A 16,817-nucleotide genomic window follows, 5' to 3' on the forward strand; every position below is an offset into this window, starting at 1 on the left:
TGACGACAACAGAGAGAGAAAAAACGGAATAAAAACACTGAAACGTCCTCTGACATCGTTGCCTAAACAAAAAGTAAACAGCAGTGATGTCATCAGAAATAGGCAGCAGAGACACACAAACAAGGCTTCAGTGACGTCAAAATAAAAGTCTTCAGGTGTGAACTCACCTGAGTGATCAGGTAACGTGAGTTTATTCAGGTAATACGACCTCATTAACATACAGTTAATATATCTGAACTGTACAGAAGGAAACTAAAACTTTTGAACATGAAACAAGTTCATTTTTAATTTCTTTAGGTAAGTGTTCACTTCCTCATTCAGTCATGTTTTATGTAGCAGTGTCCATAAAGTTTTATTTTCTAAAAATAATATTAAAAATTCTCCCAGTTGAGTTGATTTGTACTACGGCGTATCAAGGTCACTGTAAGTTACAAACAAAAAAAGGGAGTAATAGTTTAAGAAAAAACTCTGTGATTAATGACATAAATTTACAAGAAAAAAACTCAAATATTCTGAGATTAAAATTGTAAATTCACGAGAAAATCTCATAAGAAAAAATTTAAATGTTCTCTAAGATTAAAGTTGTAAATTTAAGAGAAAAAACTTAAATGTTCTCTAAGATTAAAGTTGTAAATTTAAGAGAAAAAACTTAAATGTTCTCTAAGATTAAAGTTGTAAATTTATGAGAAAAAACTTAAATGTTCTCTAAGATTAAAGTTGTAAATTTATGAGAAAAAACTTAAATGTTCTTCTAAGATTAAAGTTGTAAATTTATGAGAAAAAACTTAAATGTTCTCTAAGATTAAAGTCGTACATTTATGGAAAAAAAACCCTCAAATTGTCTTAAAAACACGTCGTCGTTCAGAATACACGACGAGCGGCAGTGCTTGGGGTGTGAATCGAATTTATGACTACAATCTCAAAGAATATTAAAGTTTTTTCCTTGTAGATTTACAACTGTAATCTCGACTATTCTGGGTTTCTCCTCAGAATATCACATTTCTCCCCCGACTCTGTAATTTTCTTTGTTTTACCTGTAATGGCCCTGATACGCCATCGTACATTTCTGGTAACATAAATCAGCTTTTATTTTGTTACGTCAGGTGATTGGACCCTGGTTCACTTGTCTGCAGGTCTAGTTTTCTCCCATTTCTGCTTCATTTACAGAAATAAATCATTTATATCACAAAAATGTAGATTTTTTCTTCTAACTAAACTACAAGATGTTTTCACTTGTTTTAAGACAAAGAGGTTTTTGGACTTACACACAGAAGTTATGTGACTTTGTCTTTTTAGCTTGTGAGAAAAAGTTGGTTCAACATGTAAAAAGAAGAAAATTAAAACACCAAGTTTTGGGACTTTAGGGCTTCCGTAGTCTTTTAGCATACTGCTCACCTGCTTCACCTGCTCATCTGTTAGTGTTTGCACATCAGTTACAGTCTGTTTATATACACATCTGATCCTCCTCCTGATCCACCTGCTGGTCCTGGTGGGCGGGGCCTGTGTTTACCTGCAGTAAAAATCCAGGTGTGCATTTATGATTATTATTTGTTAATTTGTTGCTCTTCCTTCACCTTTTTCACATTAAAAGCCTCCATAATCAACCTCCCCCTGAAGGGCTTTAACTGTGAAACAGCCTGCAGGAAGTGATGAGTTGTATTAAAGGTCACCTGGACTCATAACAGAAGTGGCGTCGGCTGATTGTTGGTTCAGTGTCACGGAAGATTATTCGAAGGTGTTTCTTCTCTGTGTCTCAGCAGGACCCACCAGCCAATCAGAGCCCGGGTCTGTCAGAGTGACATCAGCTGGGACGAGCCAATCAGGAACTGATGTGACATCTGATCAGCGTACTGGGAATGATTCATCTGAGCGGAGCGCAGCCACCGCCTCAGCCTCAAACACACACAGGAGAACAGGTGGAGGTGAGTCAGGTGGTCAGGTGCAGGAGAGACAGGTGGTCAGGTGGAGGAGAGACAGGTGGTCAGGTGCAGGAGAGACAGGTGGTCAGGTGGAGGAGACTCAACCAGAGTGCTGAGTGAGTTCATGGTCGGAGGCGGAGCTTGTCTGACGCTCCACCACCCGCTGGGCCTTACAGGCAGCCATCTTGCTCTGGATGTCCCTCTTCCTCTCGAAGTAGTCGACGAGCGGCGGCTCCGTCAGCAGCGACGCCAGCACCTGCTCGAAGGTGATCGACCAATCAACATCCAGCACGCTGCCCCGCCTCTGCTCGCTGCTGCCAATCAGCACGGTGTCGTCTGCAATGTCCTCGCACTGCAGAGAGCCGGAGCTCACCACCGAGTACGACGACACCGACGTGTCGTCTTTGGTTTCCTCGTCGGACGTCTGCAGAGCCGGCGGCTCCAGCTGAGCGTCAGCCAGAGCCTGGCACACCTGAGACTCACCTGAGCCCCCCTCGCCGGGCCCCTCCTCTGCCTGAATGTCGGGGGGCGTGGCCTGTGCGGTGGGCGGGGGCTGCGTAGCGCCGTTGTCGTTCTTCTTGTTGCCGTTGTTGAACTTCTTGCCGACCTCTCCGATGCGCAGCAGCAGGCTGGCGACGGTGGCGATGGAGTGATAGAGCTGCTGCTCAGAGGGCTCCTCACTGAACATGTTGTACAGAGTCTTACACAAGTCTATGAACTGCTCCTACACACAGACAGGCAGAGAGAGAGAGACGGGTCAGGACTGAGAGAGAGAGATCAGTACTGAGAGAGAGAGAGACAGGTCAGTACTGAGAGAGAGAGACAGGTCAGTACTGAGAGAGACAAAGAGAGAGAGAGAGGGAGACATGGGTCAGGACTGAGAGAGAGAGACAGGTCAGTACTGAGACAGAGAGAGAGAGACAGGTCAGTACTGAGACAGAGAGAGAGAGAGAGAGAGAGAGACAAAGAGAGATAGGTCAAGACTGAGAGAGAGAGACAGGTCAGTACTGGGACAGAGAGAGAGAGACGGGTCAGTACTGAGAGAGAGAGAGACAAAGAGAGACAGGTCAGTACTGAGACAGAGAGAGAGAGACGGGTCAGTACTGAGAGAGAGAGAGAGAGAGAGAGAGAGAGAGAGAGAGAGAGACAGGTCAGTACTGAGACAGAGAGAGAGAGACGGGTCAGTATTGAGACAGAGAGAGAGAGAGACAGGTCAGTACTGAGACAGAGAGAGAGAGACGCGTCAGTACTGAGAGAGAGAGAGAGAGAGAGAGAGAGAGACAGGTCAGTACTGAGACAGAGAGAGAGAGAGACGGGTCAGTACTGAGAGAGAGAGAGAGAGAGAGACGGGTCAGTACTGAGAGAGAGAGAGAGAGAGAGAGAGAGAGACGGGTCAGTACTGAGAGAGAGAGAGACAGGCCGATACTGGGGCAGCTTAGTAATAGTAATACATTTGTGACCCTGGTCTCCTCACCTGGTTCATCCGGGGCAGGTCTTTGATGGTCTCCGTCTTAGGTTCCTTCTCTTTGGCCCACATCCTCAGGTAGTACCTGTAGTCCTTCACCTTCTCCTCTGAAACAAGAGGGTCAGAGGGGTCAGAGGGTCAGACGGTCAGAGGGTCAGAGGGGTCAGAGGGGTCAGAGGGGTCAGAGGTCAGGGGTCAGAGGGGTCACAGGTCTACTGAGTATTACTGATGTAAATATATGTATTATTTTATTGACAAACCTACACGAGGCGATAATGTAAACCAACTGCTGAAGCTAACTAGCTTAGCAGACCTCAGTAGCTTTTGAACTTCATGTCAGCAGTAGATGGGGCATTTACCTTTCCTCTCCTCGCTGTCTACGCCTCCATCCTTCCCCTCCTCACCTGCACACAGACAAGAAACCATCTTCATCATCACCACCACCACCACCACCATCATCACCACGGCAGTTTGTTAAACATGTTGGTTAAGTTTGAAATAAAGAGATGAAAAGTGTTTAAATCATTTGTTAGTTAAAGCGACAGACAGTTCCAGGACTTTTCCTGCTCTGATGTCCAGCATGTCACTCATCTGGCCCCCCCCCCCCACCAGTGATGTCAGGGGAGGGCGGGGCCAGAGGGGAAACATGTCAGCCTACAGAGCAGCAGCAGGTTTCCTCAAACCACAAAGACACAAACCTGACGTCACGTCCTGCTGCCCCAAACTGTCCATATCAGACATGAAGGAAGATTCTGGAAGGAGACATCACACAAAGGAGAAAAAGAAGACGAAGAAGAAGAGGGAGGAAGTGAGGAAGAAGGAGGAGAAGAGATCGGGCAGCATGTGAGCAAGAAAGCAAACATTAAAATCTGTAAATGAGAAGGATTTTCATGTAAATCAGTTTTATATTTGCTGGATGTTTCTATAATCCTGAATCACTGAACTTAATCAAACGTTTTCCCTCACACGATAATTTCAGACCGACTAACTCCTCTTCAGTCTGTTCATTTATTGTTTGTCCTCGTCCACGATTTATAAATCTGTGATGTCCTTGAAGGACGAAACGAACACTGACTGCAGAGATCGGCCGTGAGCAGAGCGAACAGAACGGAGGCTCAGTTTGACGTTAGGACTTCGAAAGAACACCGCTGTAGTAGAAATACTGCAGTGAGGATGTGTTTACCTCGTGGTACGTCCTCAGTGAAGAAGTGCGTGGCCTCCAGAGCGGACTCGGCCTCCTCAGGACACAGAGCTGCGACACAGACAGACAAACAGACAGATGAAGCCTCGTGGTATTCAGTCTGGCGACCTGACCTCCAGACTGCCGCCATGTCTGGAGACGGTGCTGCTAAATCTAACGACTCGGAGCATCAGTGCGACCTGCAAATATCGCTCCCGATGTTTATCTATTTGTTCATTTTTTGGAACCCTTTATCTATAAGGGTTTTCTCCATTTATAAAAATAAGACTATTATCATTTCAAAGTGTTTGTATGGGAAAAATAAGGAAAGCTGGAAAGAAACAAGGAGCAAAACCAACAACAGACAGAATAAATAAAACTGAACTGTCTGCAAATCATCTATCAGCCACTATTTGGCTGTTTGGTGGCTGAGTGGTTTAGTAACAGGACTGTCATCCAGGAGAATGAGGTTAAAAACCAGTTTAAAAACAGTAAATTACACACATTTATTTCGTTATTATTATTATTTCAGTGTTTCAGGGTTTTCAGTGGTAGTTTGGTTAGGTTTAGGCACCAGAACTACTTGGTTAGGTTTAGGAAAAGATGATGGTTTGGATTAAAATAATACGTCAAATACAAATATAAAAGGCGCCCGGGTGTAAATAGCTACACTGGCTATTTACATCCAGGTGTGAATAGTGTTGTTGACGACTGACACTCAGGTGCAAACAGCATCTGGCTAAATAGAAATAAAGAATTAAAAAAAAGAGACTCCAAATGGCCAATAGGGCCAATAAAGAGCAAGACTGGACTTTCTGAAAATTGTCCATTTATCACCAAAACATTTATTATTATTTATTAGTAATACAGCCAAAGACACACACACACACACACACACACACACACACACACAGGGGGCTGAGCTGTGTGACTGTTACCTGGTGGCAGGTGGAGCTTGTACAGCAGTTTGAGTTTCTCTGTCATGTCTCCATGATACATCCCACCTGCAGACAAATAAACACGTTTACACTGAGAGGAGACCAGCACAGAGCAGCAGAGGCCAGCACAGACCAGTATAGACCGACATAGACCGGTACAAACAAGCACAGACTAGCAGAGACTAGCACAGACCAGTATACACCAGTACAGGCCAGTAAAGACCAGTTCAGACCACCACAACCCTGATACGACACTGAATCTGAATATTTAGACCCCTGAAGAGACTAAAAGTCCGACTTACTGAGTCCGGTGATGAATTCTTTGAAGTTGACCAGTCCGTCCTGGTTCTGGTCCAGGAGTCTGAAGAGGCGGGCCGACAGCGTGGGGCTGTGGCCTCCACAGACCCAGGGAGCGAGTGCCGTGAACAGCTGGGTGAACTGAACCGGGTCGATGCGGTACTGCTCCAGGTACGGCAGGCTGGGGTCGTGGCGCTCGGCGGCAGAGCTGCTGGAGCCCCAATAACAGCTCGTCATGTGTTTGGACTGAAACACAAGGACAGAAAGGGTTAACGTGTTTCTTCTTCTTCTTCCTCCTCCTCTTCTTCTGCTGCTTCTTCTTCTGCTTTTTTCTGCTGCTTCTGCTTTTTTTCTGCTTCCTCTTCATCTTCTTCTGCTTCATCTGCTTCTTCTGGTTCTGCTTCTTCTTCTTCTTGACATTATCGCTCTGTTTCACCTCTCGGGCCACACTGGGCTTCCCCAAGCCTCTGACTGGTGGAGCTTGTTGCTTGTTGCCTGTCAGAAGGACCTGCAGACAAAACTGAGGACCTAAAAACCCGCCAAACTTCTTCTGCAAGTTTCCAATTTTTTTTGGGGGGGGGGGAGACTTTCATTTATTTTAATCTAAAGATGACAAGTGTGTAAGCTGAGGCTGGACTGTGTCTGTCCTGCATATGTATTTTTTATTCTAGTGGAAAAAGATGATTTTCAGGGCTGAAAATAAAGAAAAGTCTTCAGTTCTTGCATTGGAAGTATTTTTTCTTTTTTCTGTTCCACCATTTGTGAAACCAAACCCACTCGCTGTATGTCAGGTACCATAAAGTAAAAACTTTTTGATTGTCGGCCTTTAAAAACATCAGGACATTTAAAAACTCTTTGCTCTGACCTTAAAGAGACAGTACAGCTCCTCCAGCTCCTCGATACTGAAGGCGGACTCCGTCATCATCGCTCTCACCTGCACACACACACACACACACACACAAACACAGAGCTGTAAACACTGTGTCTACATTAGCGTGTTAGCATTAGCCCGCAGCGTGCCAACGTCACCCACCACGCTCCTTTTGGCCGTGTCCTCCAGCGACTGGATGACCTTTAACCTCTGCTTGAACCTCATCTGCTCGATGACATCAGAGCGCAAACTGCCGAACTTCTGCTCAGAGAAGAAGAAAACTGAGATTACCTTAAAAACCAATAATTATTCCAGGAATTAGACTGACACACTATGGCAGAAATAATTAGACTGAAGCTCTGGAAAATAAATTGAAATACTGCATTTCCAGGAATTAGACTGTGACACTGCAGCTACAGGAAATACACCGCAGCACCAGGACTCAGACTGAGACTCTGCTACACCAGGAATTACACTGGGAAATCTGAGATTACCATAAAAACCAGTAACTATTCCAGTAATTAGACGGACACACTATGGCAGAAGGAATTAGACTGAAGCTCTAGAAAATAAATTGAAATACTGCATTTCCAGGAATTAGACTAAGACAGCGCAGCTCCAGGAATTAGACTGAAACGACGACATGTCCACTGAGGCAGTCTGACCTCGTACGACGACTTGATGAGGTCGAAGATGTCGATCTCAGGTGGAGGTTCGTCGCCGCTCGTCAGCAGGGCGTGCAGGTGAGGGATGGGCGGAGCCACCGTCTGTTTATTCACAACATTGTCCAGGTACCTGCACGCACACAGAACCTCGTTAGTGACGAATAAAACGGAAACGGTTTCCAGGTGACGAATCCCGTGAGACAGGAAGCACAACGCCCACCTGCCCAGGATGGTCATGGCTTCGCCCTCGTCGCTGCAGGACAGCAGGGCGTCCATGTTGTCGTGGAGCACAGCCAGCGCCACCTGCAGACAGAAACAGGAAGTAGTTTGGTCAGAGGTGAAGACTGTGCCGTCTGATGCGGACACACCTGGACAGGTAAACAGGCGGGAAGGTAGGTGTGGTGACTCTGACCTACATCATGGCCTTAACGCCCTCGTAGAAGAAGCAGTCGACCAACTGTTAAACAGTTAACAGTTGCTCGGTAAACAGCTGATAACCAGTCGGTAGGCAGTCCATCAGTAAGCAGTTGGTAAACAGCCGGTAAACTGTTAGTAGACAGCTTGTACACTGTCAGTAAAGAGTCAGTAAACAGTCAGTAAGGTACGGTGACTCTGACCTGGACGATGACCTTGATGGCCTTGTAAAAGAAGCAGGACAACAGTCAGCAAACAGTCAGTAAACTATCAATAATAATCAATAATCAGTTGGTAAAATCGAGAGTAAACAGTTTGTTAACAATCAGTCGACAGTAAATAAACAACTGGTTAACTGGTCAGTCAGTAAACAGTCAGCAAGATGCAGTGAATCTGACCTGGAAAATTACCTTCATGTAAAGAAACAGTCAACCAATAGGACGACAGTCAGTAAACAGGTGATTAATATGTGGGTAACAGTTCATCAGTAAACAGTCAGTAAACGGTCAGTAAACGGTCAGTAAACAGGCTGTAAACAGGCGGTAAGGTGCGGTGACCCTGACCTGGACGATGACCTTGATGCCCTCGAAGAAGAAGCAGTCGGCCAATGGGTCAACAGTCAGTAAACAGTCAGTAAACAGGCGCTAAACAGGCGGTAAGGTGCGGTGACCCTGACCTGGAAGATGACCTTGATGCCCTCGTAGAAGAAGCAGTCGACCAGCAGGACGGCGCTGTCGAAGGGCATCACGGACAGGAAGAGCGTGAGGAACCAGGACAGGCTGATGGTGGAGATGACGCCCAGGTCCTGCATGTGTTCGTACAGGAGGGGCAGGAAGGCTCTGGTCAGCTCCTCAAACACCCCCTGATCCACCAGAGCACCTGCAGGACAGAAGCCACGTCACACCGGGACAGACCGACACCTGAGGCCACACCTGGAGACCACTGATACGTCAGAGGTGGTGGAGGTCAGAGGTGAAGGCTGTGCTGTCTGACACACCTGGACAGACAGGTACAACTACAGTAACAGTCGGTAAACCGTCAGTAAACAGTCGATTAACAGTCGGTTAACAGCTGATAAGGTGCGGTGACTCTGACCTGGAAGATGACTTTGGTGTCCCTTGTAAAAGAAGCAGTCAACCAATAAGGCAACAGTCGGTAACACGTCACTAAACAATTGGTTAATATTTGGTTAACAGTACATCAGTAAACAGGCAGAAAACAGTCAGTAAGGTGTAGTGAGTCTGACCTGGAAGACGACCTCAGTGTACCTTATAAAAGAAGCAGTTGACCAATAGGACGACAGTCAGCAAACAGTCAGTAAACAGCTGGTAAATATTCGCTTAAAAGTCCATCAGTTAACAATCGGTAAACAGTCAGTAAAGTGTCATGAGTCTGACCTGGAAGACGACCTTAATGTCGACCAATAGGATGACAGTCATTAAACAGTTAGTAAACCATCAGTAAACAGTCGGTAAACATTCGATAAACCGTTGCTTAACAGTCGGTAAACCATCAGTACATAGTCAGTAAACAGTCTGTAAACAGAGGACAGGGTGGTTAATGACTGCAGGTACCTGAAGGCCTCCTGACTCAGCCTGAACACCTGAACTCATCACTGACCTACGACCCTGGTGTTGTAGTAGTCGGGCAGCATCCGCTCGCACAGCGCCACCAGCAGCCAGAAGGCCTCCTCCTCCGGACAGTAGAGCAGCAGGACGGAGGTGACGATGTTCATGGCCTGGAGGGGAAACACGACACCGTACAGTCAGTAAGTCCACTTTTATTGATACTTTATTATAATGTGAAGACTTTTTATAGGACAATTTATTGTTTTTTTAATGTCACTGAGAATCAGTTCAGTACAGAATATATAAGCACACTGAAATCAAGTCAAATGTATTTTATATAAATAATATTTATATTTTTATCTAGTAAAATAGTTTTGTTTTACTTATTTATCTGTTTGACGTTTTAAATCAATTTGAATAAAGTAACCACGGCAACAGGGACCCAGCCAAAGCCTCTGAACAACGATAACAAGCTAACATCTTGTTTCCAACAGCGGGTGTCCTCCTTCAGGTCCTCATCCTCTGAACACCACAGGATGGAGACTGTGACACACAAGCTGCAGGAAGTAGACTGATCCCCACTGAGACTTTCATTATTTATCATCATTTATTAACTGTTTACACATTAATGATCTCAGATTCAGCCGACAGCAACATGGACGTTCATTTGTTAATTTGTTCGTTAAAATATTGATTGACGTGGTTTGCTAGCTGGGCTGGTCCGTCGAATTTTATTCGCTGTTTGTCAACCTGTGTGCAGAGTTATTGACTTGAATCTTGCTAGCATGCTAGCATAACGTTAGCTTTCTAGCTAACATCCGTACCATGAACTGAGCGGACTACAAATATCTCCTGTTGCCAAGTCGTACCCGTGGTTCATCCTATTTACTGGAGCGGTGAAAGACGTTTCCATTGCATTAGAACCTTATGGGATGGTGGTGACGGTTTCAGGTATTAGCCACAATCGGAGGCCGTTAATTCCTGATAACGGACACCTTGTTGGGTATTATTATGGGTATTGGGTTTGTATTCACCTGACAGTATCCAATGCCCGGGTTGCGGTGGGCGTAGGCGGTAAGGACGCGGCGCAGCGCGGCGATGCCCGTCTCGTTCTGGAAGGCTCGGTGCTCGGGCATCGAACGGTGAAGGTCGCGCTCGATCTCCTCGGTGGCCAACGAGCAAAGGCCCATGGCCTGCTCCACCAGGTCGCCGTAGTAACCAGGGTGCGTCGCCATCTCGTTCTGCGCTCCTGGATGGACAGAGGGACGGGTGATCACACGGATGTTCGGTTTACCTGCTGTATGAATGAATGAGGCTACCGGAGAGCAGCAGGGAGGAACACTGACCAGAGAACAGCAGCCACAGCTCCCCTCTCAGGCGCTCTGGGATCCCGTTGAGGACGAGTTCTCTGGTTCTGGAGGTCCGGTACATGCACACACCCCGACCGAACTCTGAGAAATGGATGTTCCACGCCTCCTCCTTCATCTTCTCCTTCATCTGCAGGAGGGAGGGGGTGAGGCGAGACATTCCTCTTACACAACAACATATCCGTTTGGGTCAACAGCTTGTTAAATCTTCGGCTCTTTTCCCGACCAGCTTCAACAAAAGGTTCAACTACTTTACGTGGTTTGTTCATGTGATCGGTGGATGTTACACAGCAACAGACAGATGGTTCATCCAGTCACCTGCCAAGTAATTTATGAATGTGTCTGTCCCTTTCCAAACAGTGTCTACAGAACACTTCCCTCATGGCTGTGTGTAAAAAACCTCATACTCCCCAGTATCTAATGGCGTTTTTCCATTACACAGTTTTAGCTCGACTCGCTTCGACTCGCTTCGACTCAGTTTCGTCCGTTTTCCATTACAATTGCGTACCAGCTCAACGTGGGTGGGGTAGTCATAGCAAGGCGGGCCGAAACTCCAGTGACGTAATTTGTATGCGGCACAAACACAAACACAACTAAGGACACGTTTGGTTTGTGTGAAGCCGTTTACCTCGTTCACAGAAATAATAAAAACGCACGGTCTCTGTTTCCAGGGTTTTAAAAATGGCGGGTTTGATTCTTGTGAACGAGTCGCTCTCAGGACTCATCCAGTGATGTCACTCCCTGGCCAATCAGTGGCCTGCAGTCTGTTGACGTCACATTTTCGGCTCGACTCAGATCGCTTGGAACCCCGGCCGACTAGGTACTAAAAAAAGCACCTAGTACCAGATACTATCACCTAGTGGAAAACCAAAAAGACCGAGTCGAGTCGAGTCGAGTAGAGCCGAGTAGGTGCTAGTGGAAAAGCACCATAGCAGTACTTCATGGTATATAATGGCACTCCTCTGTTTCTAACAGGACTCTGTTATCTAAAGGTACTCCTCAGTATCAAACAAACCCTAGTATTTAAGGGTACTCTGTGGTATCAGTACTCCTCTGTATTGAACAATGCCAGTACGCGTCTGTAATGGTAGCGGTTCAGCTCTGTATGTAACAGTACTGGTAACTGGTGTCAGTGGTGGTCCTTATCAGACCCAGCTGTGTTGTGGTATGGACTTCATCTCGTGGCAGTGGGTCCCAAATCCACTGGAGTGTTTCAATAATATCTAAGAGTATTTGTACTCCATGAGCAGTATTGGTACTCCGCAGTATCTAACAGTGCTGATCCAACTTGTAGCTAAAAGTGTTGGGACTTGAACTCACAGCCTTGGGCCCCAGGTCCTCCGGAGCGTCTCGGTGGTAGAGCTGCAGCAGGCCCTGGCTGGCTGTGGGCAGACCGGGGTGGTAATGACGCCCCCTGTGGACGGACTCAGACCCTGCAGACGAGGGCGAGGGGGCACCGGAGGACGCCTGGGGGCACAAAAACACACATCACAACAATAAAACTGAGAGTACGTCGATGTGAGGGTTCTACTTCCTGTCTGCTAACGCCACATGATCAGAACCTCAACCTGAGTGACGCACCGAGTGACCAATCAGAGACAGCGGACTGGTGTCGCCCCACGAGCTGTCGGGCGTTCGCTGCAGGAAGTCGGAGATGCGCTGGACCAGGAAGTCTCTGTCTTTGAGGTTGGCAAACAGGAAGTTCATCTTGTTCTTGGTGCTGATGGAGACGGGACACGGCAGGACGCTGCTGCTGTCTGCCTTTTCCACAATCGACACCTGAGGAGCAGAGGATGATGGGTAAAAAACTGTAGAATGAGTGACCTCGGTAATTTATGCGACCAAAATTTCCCATGCATAAATGCAGAGAATATGAGTATATTATTATATCTCTAATATCCAACCTGTCATAATCTTTAAGGGCAATTATTCATTGGATTCAGTGTTTAACTTTCCTCCAGCTGCAACCAGATGTTTCCAAACGGTCGTCTTTACAACGACGGCAGCTTTAATTCAAATTTTAGTCAGTGGAGTGTTCGTAAACCGACCTGGGTTCACCGACAGCCAGTTTACCTCTCTGAGGGGGATGATGAGCTGGCACAGGTCTTCTTCTCTGCTGTTGAAACAGATGTAGTTGTTGGAGATGAACAGCTGTCCGACCACGTGCATCTTGGCGAACGGCGTCCACAGCGTGCAGTCCGTGTGTCCGTCCAGACGCTCGTCCTGTGTCAGCCGGAACATCGTGCGGTACCGCTCGTTCTTCGCCCGTGCATCCAAATCCCTGCAGCGATGACACAGACATGAACAGCTGATTGGGTCAAAGGCCAACGACAGATGACACATATCTACATTTCGTCATGCATTTATTCATATCAGGAAACTGCACTCTGTTTTGTACATGCAGTCTGTCAGTCTGATCAGATGACTCCGTCAGCTTGATATTTGGTTCGTAGTTAATGAACAGAGTGAGACCTCTTGAGCGCAGAGACGTTCTTCAGTGTCTTGCAGGGTTTCGGCAGCGAGCGGTCGGCGGCAAACGCCTCGTTGTCAAGTATCTGCCGCATGGCAATGTTGGCGAGCTGCTCCATCAGCTTGAAGGTGTCGTTTATGTTAAGGAACATGGAGAAGAAATGTTCGGTGTGCCGCGTGCTGACACGGACGCTCTCCGGAAACACCAGGGTGGCGTTCTTCTCCAGCTGGGTCACCTCCGTCCACTGTACCACCAGGGTCACTGAGGGCAGTGAACAGTGAAGAGATCACAGTCGTAAAAGTATTTGAGCATTAAAATATAATCGTGAAAGAATGGCACACTGTGATTGGGTCGCCTCGGTCCGAATGGTTTTTAAGAATAACTTCTCACTAAAACCATCTAAAGACTTTATTAGCACCTTCAGGTAACAATAGAAGGACCTTCTGGTAGATATTTGTTCTTAAAGATGGCAGATTCTTTTATTTTAAAACATAAATATGACACAGCACTGACTGTATGAATGCCATAATTAAACTCTGTGATTGGCTGGTCGTACCCTCTTTGCCCAGCAGGAAGGAGTAGAAGCACAGGTGATTGACGGACAGGTAAAGCCAGCCCTGCCGCGGCACTCTGCCCTTCCAATAGCTGCAGGAGTAATAGTTCACCAACTTCTCCTCCTCGGGCATCCCAAACAGCCTCCTCATCTTCAGCTCCGCCTCCCGAAACTTCCCACAATCCTCCTCCTGCTCCTCCCCCTGCTTCAGTCGGTTCTCCTCGGCGATGATGCCCTGCAGGAAGTGACATCATCAATGACATGATCGCGCACAAGAAAAGAGAAACGGTCGGTAAACAGGAAGTGACGTACAGAGATCTTTCCTTTGACGAAGGTGGTGACGTCTTCATCGTTGTCAAAGATGGAGATGGTCTGCAGCAGGTTGGACTCCAGCCAATCCCAGTGCTCCGTGATCTCCTTCCTGGACGAGCCTGCAAGACACAGCTGAGGGTCAGCAAACATTACCTGGACAAACATTCAGCCAATCCCAGCGCTCCCAGTCCAGCTGCCTCACCGCAGGCGATGTTCCAGTAGATCTGAGAGTCGGCGGTCTGCAACAGGATCCTGTACGGAGCCACTCTGGCACTGGAGTCCAGAACCACATCCAGAGTCCCAACCAGGAGACCTGCACGCAGGGAGACAGGTAGACATGAAGACAGGTAAACCAGAAGACTTGAGCACAGGCAGGTAGATGGGTATGTGAGTTAGCTGTGGGTTGCAACTTTTTTAGCCAATATTTTGTCAAATTAGCCTTTAAAAGTTTGACGAATTAGCCGTTAGCAGCTCCCGTCTGCAGTAGAATCATGGATGTACAGACAACAGTCACTGGATTTCTGTGATACTGAAGAAAACTTAAAAATGTGATGTTTTTCAAGCAAGTTCTGAAGTGTGTTCTTTCCTGTGATTTCTAAGCTGGTTTATGGACGTTTATTCTGGACGGGCGTCAGAGAAAGTGATATCCTCTGGTAGTGTAAGTCACACTGAATTACTCGATACATATTTGACGTCTGTGAGTTCAGATTTCACTCAGTTACGACTGAGGACTGAGGCTTTTAAAGTACCTTAATGACCTGCAGGACCTGGTGGTTAGTCCAGTTCAGAAAACATGATCCCCTGTCAGGTTAATGTTTAATGTTCCTGAGTCAGCTAAACACATAAGCATTAAAACTCAAACAGATCAGTTGATGGGTCAGAGCCGACTTCCTGTCAGCTGACTGCTGATGACATCACCGCCTCAAACTTGACAAACAGTCTGTGTTTTTCCGAGCAGTGAACTGAGGTTTTGCTCATGACTCAGGTTCAAGATCTGCAGATTAACGACAGCACCTACATGTGATTATAAAACGTGTTCAATAAGCACCAAGTTATAAACCCTGGAGGTGCACGGTCACATGTCACATGACCTCAGATCAGCAGTGTCCACTTCCTCTCTTAGTGTGCATCCCGTCTTGTGTACAGTCAAGAGCTGCAACTAACTGAACGACCCAAAGAGATTCAGTTTACGCAGGTAAATAGAAACAAAATGTCTGATACCAAAATCCAAATCAACCAATCAATCAATCTTTATCTATAGAGCGCCAATTCACAACAGCATTATCTCAAGATGCTTTACATAAAGAGCAGGTCTAGACCAAACTCAACGATTCAGGAATTCAAAATTAAGGATTCAAGAATTCCCACATGAGCAAGCATCAGATGTTATATTACAAATAGCTGCAGATACATTTAATGTCAGCTGAATAACCGACTAATTGATTAACCAGGTTAAAATTGTGTTTCCACATTGACAACATGGAAATATTTTATGTTTTTAAATGATTTTAAGGTCGAAACCACATCAGACTTCAACATGCTCAGAAACAACAACCTTCAGGTCAGTGGGTCGTTGCGACGTATTTTAGGCCCAAATTAAGAGTTTTCTGTCGGGCGCAGGTGGCTGTCTTGTAACCTGGGTCGTCATGGTAACAGATGCTGCACACAGTCGAACAAAACCGTGCGAACGAACGTAGTTTCCAGCGTGTTCAGAAATGAATGAAGGTCAATGTAAGACTGGAAGAGGAAGACGCGCTTGCGACATGATTCATCGGGAAGAAACAACACTGCAGCTAATCAATATCTTCATTGTTGATTTATCTGTTGATTAGTCTGAGACACTGACAACAAATAACAGATTATTAGGATTCTCGATCATTTACCTTCCTTTTATCGGCTGATCATTTAACGACTTCAGAGCTGCCGTTAACAGACGTTTTCATTCTGGATTAATCTGATCATTTTCTCAATCAATCAATTAATTGGTTAGTCGATAAAAACATCAGGAAACTGTAGACAATGAGCTACTGACTGATGCAGATTCAGTGTAAACACTCTGCTGTGATACACAAACCGCCTGGAAACTGGATCCTGACAGACCTGGACCGTACTGGACTGGAGTGGACTGGAGTGGACTGTCCTGGACTGTTGTGGACTATAGTGGACTGTAGTGGACCATAGTGGACTGTAGAGGACTATAGTGAACTATAGTGGACTATAGTGGACTGAATCATATAGACCCAGACTGTAGTGGACACTAGTGGACTGATGTGGACTATAACTCATAGACTGAGGCTAATGTGGACTTTAGTGGACTAAAACACATCAAATCAAACTGCAGTGGACTTAAGTGGACTGATGTGAACTATACTGGACTTCAACATAAACACTTGGACTGTAAAGGACTGTAGTGGACTATAGTGGACTGCAGTGGACTATAGTGGATTTAACATAAAGACTTGGACCGTAGTGGATTACAGTGGACTTTAACATAAAGACTGGACCATAGTGGACTGATGTGGGCTAGAGTGGACTATAGTGGACTTCAATATAAAGACGTGGACCGTAGTGGACTGATGTGGGCTGTAGTGGACTAAAGTGGACTTTAATATAAAGTCTGAACTACAGTGGACTATAGTGGACTTCAATATAAAGACGTGGACCGTAGTGGACTGATGTGGGCTAGAGTGGACTATAGTGGACTTCAATATAAAGACGTGGACCGTAGTGGACTGATGTGGACTACAGTGGACCATAGTGGACTTTAATATAAAGTCTGGACTACAGTGGACTATAAC

General features: G+C 46.2%; 1 protein-coding gene across 1 annotated transcript in view; it reads right to left on the bottom strand.

Moving 5' to 3' along the window:
* Positions 1 to 767: 767 nt before the first annotated feature.
* Positions 768 to 16,817, bottom strand: part of LOC139206942 (TBC1 domain family member 9B) — a 16,555-nt gene continuing 505 nt past the window's right edge. Inside the window, exons 2-23 of the mRNA XM_070836560.1 lie at positions 14,222 to 14,332; positions 14,020 to 14,138; positions 13,711 to 13,942; positions 13,157 to 13,415; positions 12,758 to 12,965; positions 12,266 to 12,463; positions 12,005 to 12,151; positions 10,664 to 10,814; positions 10,352 to 10,566; positions 9,370 to 9,487; positions 8,426 to 8,628; positions 7,556 to 7,638; positions 7,336 to 7,465; positions 6,833 to 6,931; positions 6,665 to 6,733; positions 5,805 to 6,045; positions 5,503 to 5,568; positions 4,568 to 4,636; positions 4,083 to 4,136; positions 3,744 to 3,788; positions 3,394 to 3,491; positions 768 to 2,643 (exon numbers count right to left, since the gene is read on the bottom strand). Coding sequence (XP_070692661.1) covers positions 2,020 to 2,643; positions 3,394 to 3,491; positions 3,744 to 3,788; positions 4,083 to 4,136; positions 4,568 to 4,636; positions 5,503 to 5,568; positions 5,805 to 6,045; positions 6,665 to 6,733; positions 6,833 to 6,931; positions 7,336 to 7,465; positions 7,556 to 7,638; positions 8,426 to 8,628; positions 9,370 to 9,487; positions 10,352 to 10,566; positions 10,664 to 10,814; positions 12,005 to 12,151; positions 12,266 to 12,463; positions 12,758 to 12,965; positions 13,157 to 13,415; positions 13,711 to 13,942; positions 14,020 to 14,138; positions 14,222 to 14,332 — 3,539 coding nt within the window. The 3' untranslated portion in view covers positions 768 to 2,019. The remainder of the gene's footprint in view (positions 2,644 to 3,393; positions 3,492 to 3,743; positions 3,789 to 4,082; positions 4,137 to 4,567; positions 4,637 to 5,502; positions 5,569 to 5,804; positions 6,046 to 6,664; positions 6,734 to 6,832; positions 6,932 to 7,335; positions 7,466 to 7,555; positions 7,639 to 8,425; positions 8,629 to 9,369; positions 9,488 to 10,351; positions 10,567 to 10,663; positions 10,815 to 12,004; positions 12,152 to 12,265; positions 12,464 to 12,757; positions 12,966 to 13,156; positions 13,416 to 13,710; positions 13,943 to 14,019; positions 14,139 to 14,221; positions 14,333 to 16,817) is intronic.

The sequence above is a fragment of the Pempheris klunzingeri genome, chromosome 9 (genome assembly GCF_042242105.1).
Source record: "Pempheris klunzingeri isolate RE-2024b chromosome 9, fPemKlu1.hap1, whole genome shotgun sequence".
Taxonomy (NCBI): Eukaryota; Metazoa; Chordata; class Actinopteri; order Acropomatiformes; family Pempheridae; genus Pempheris; species Pempheris klunzingeri.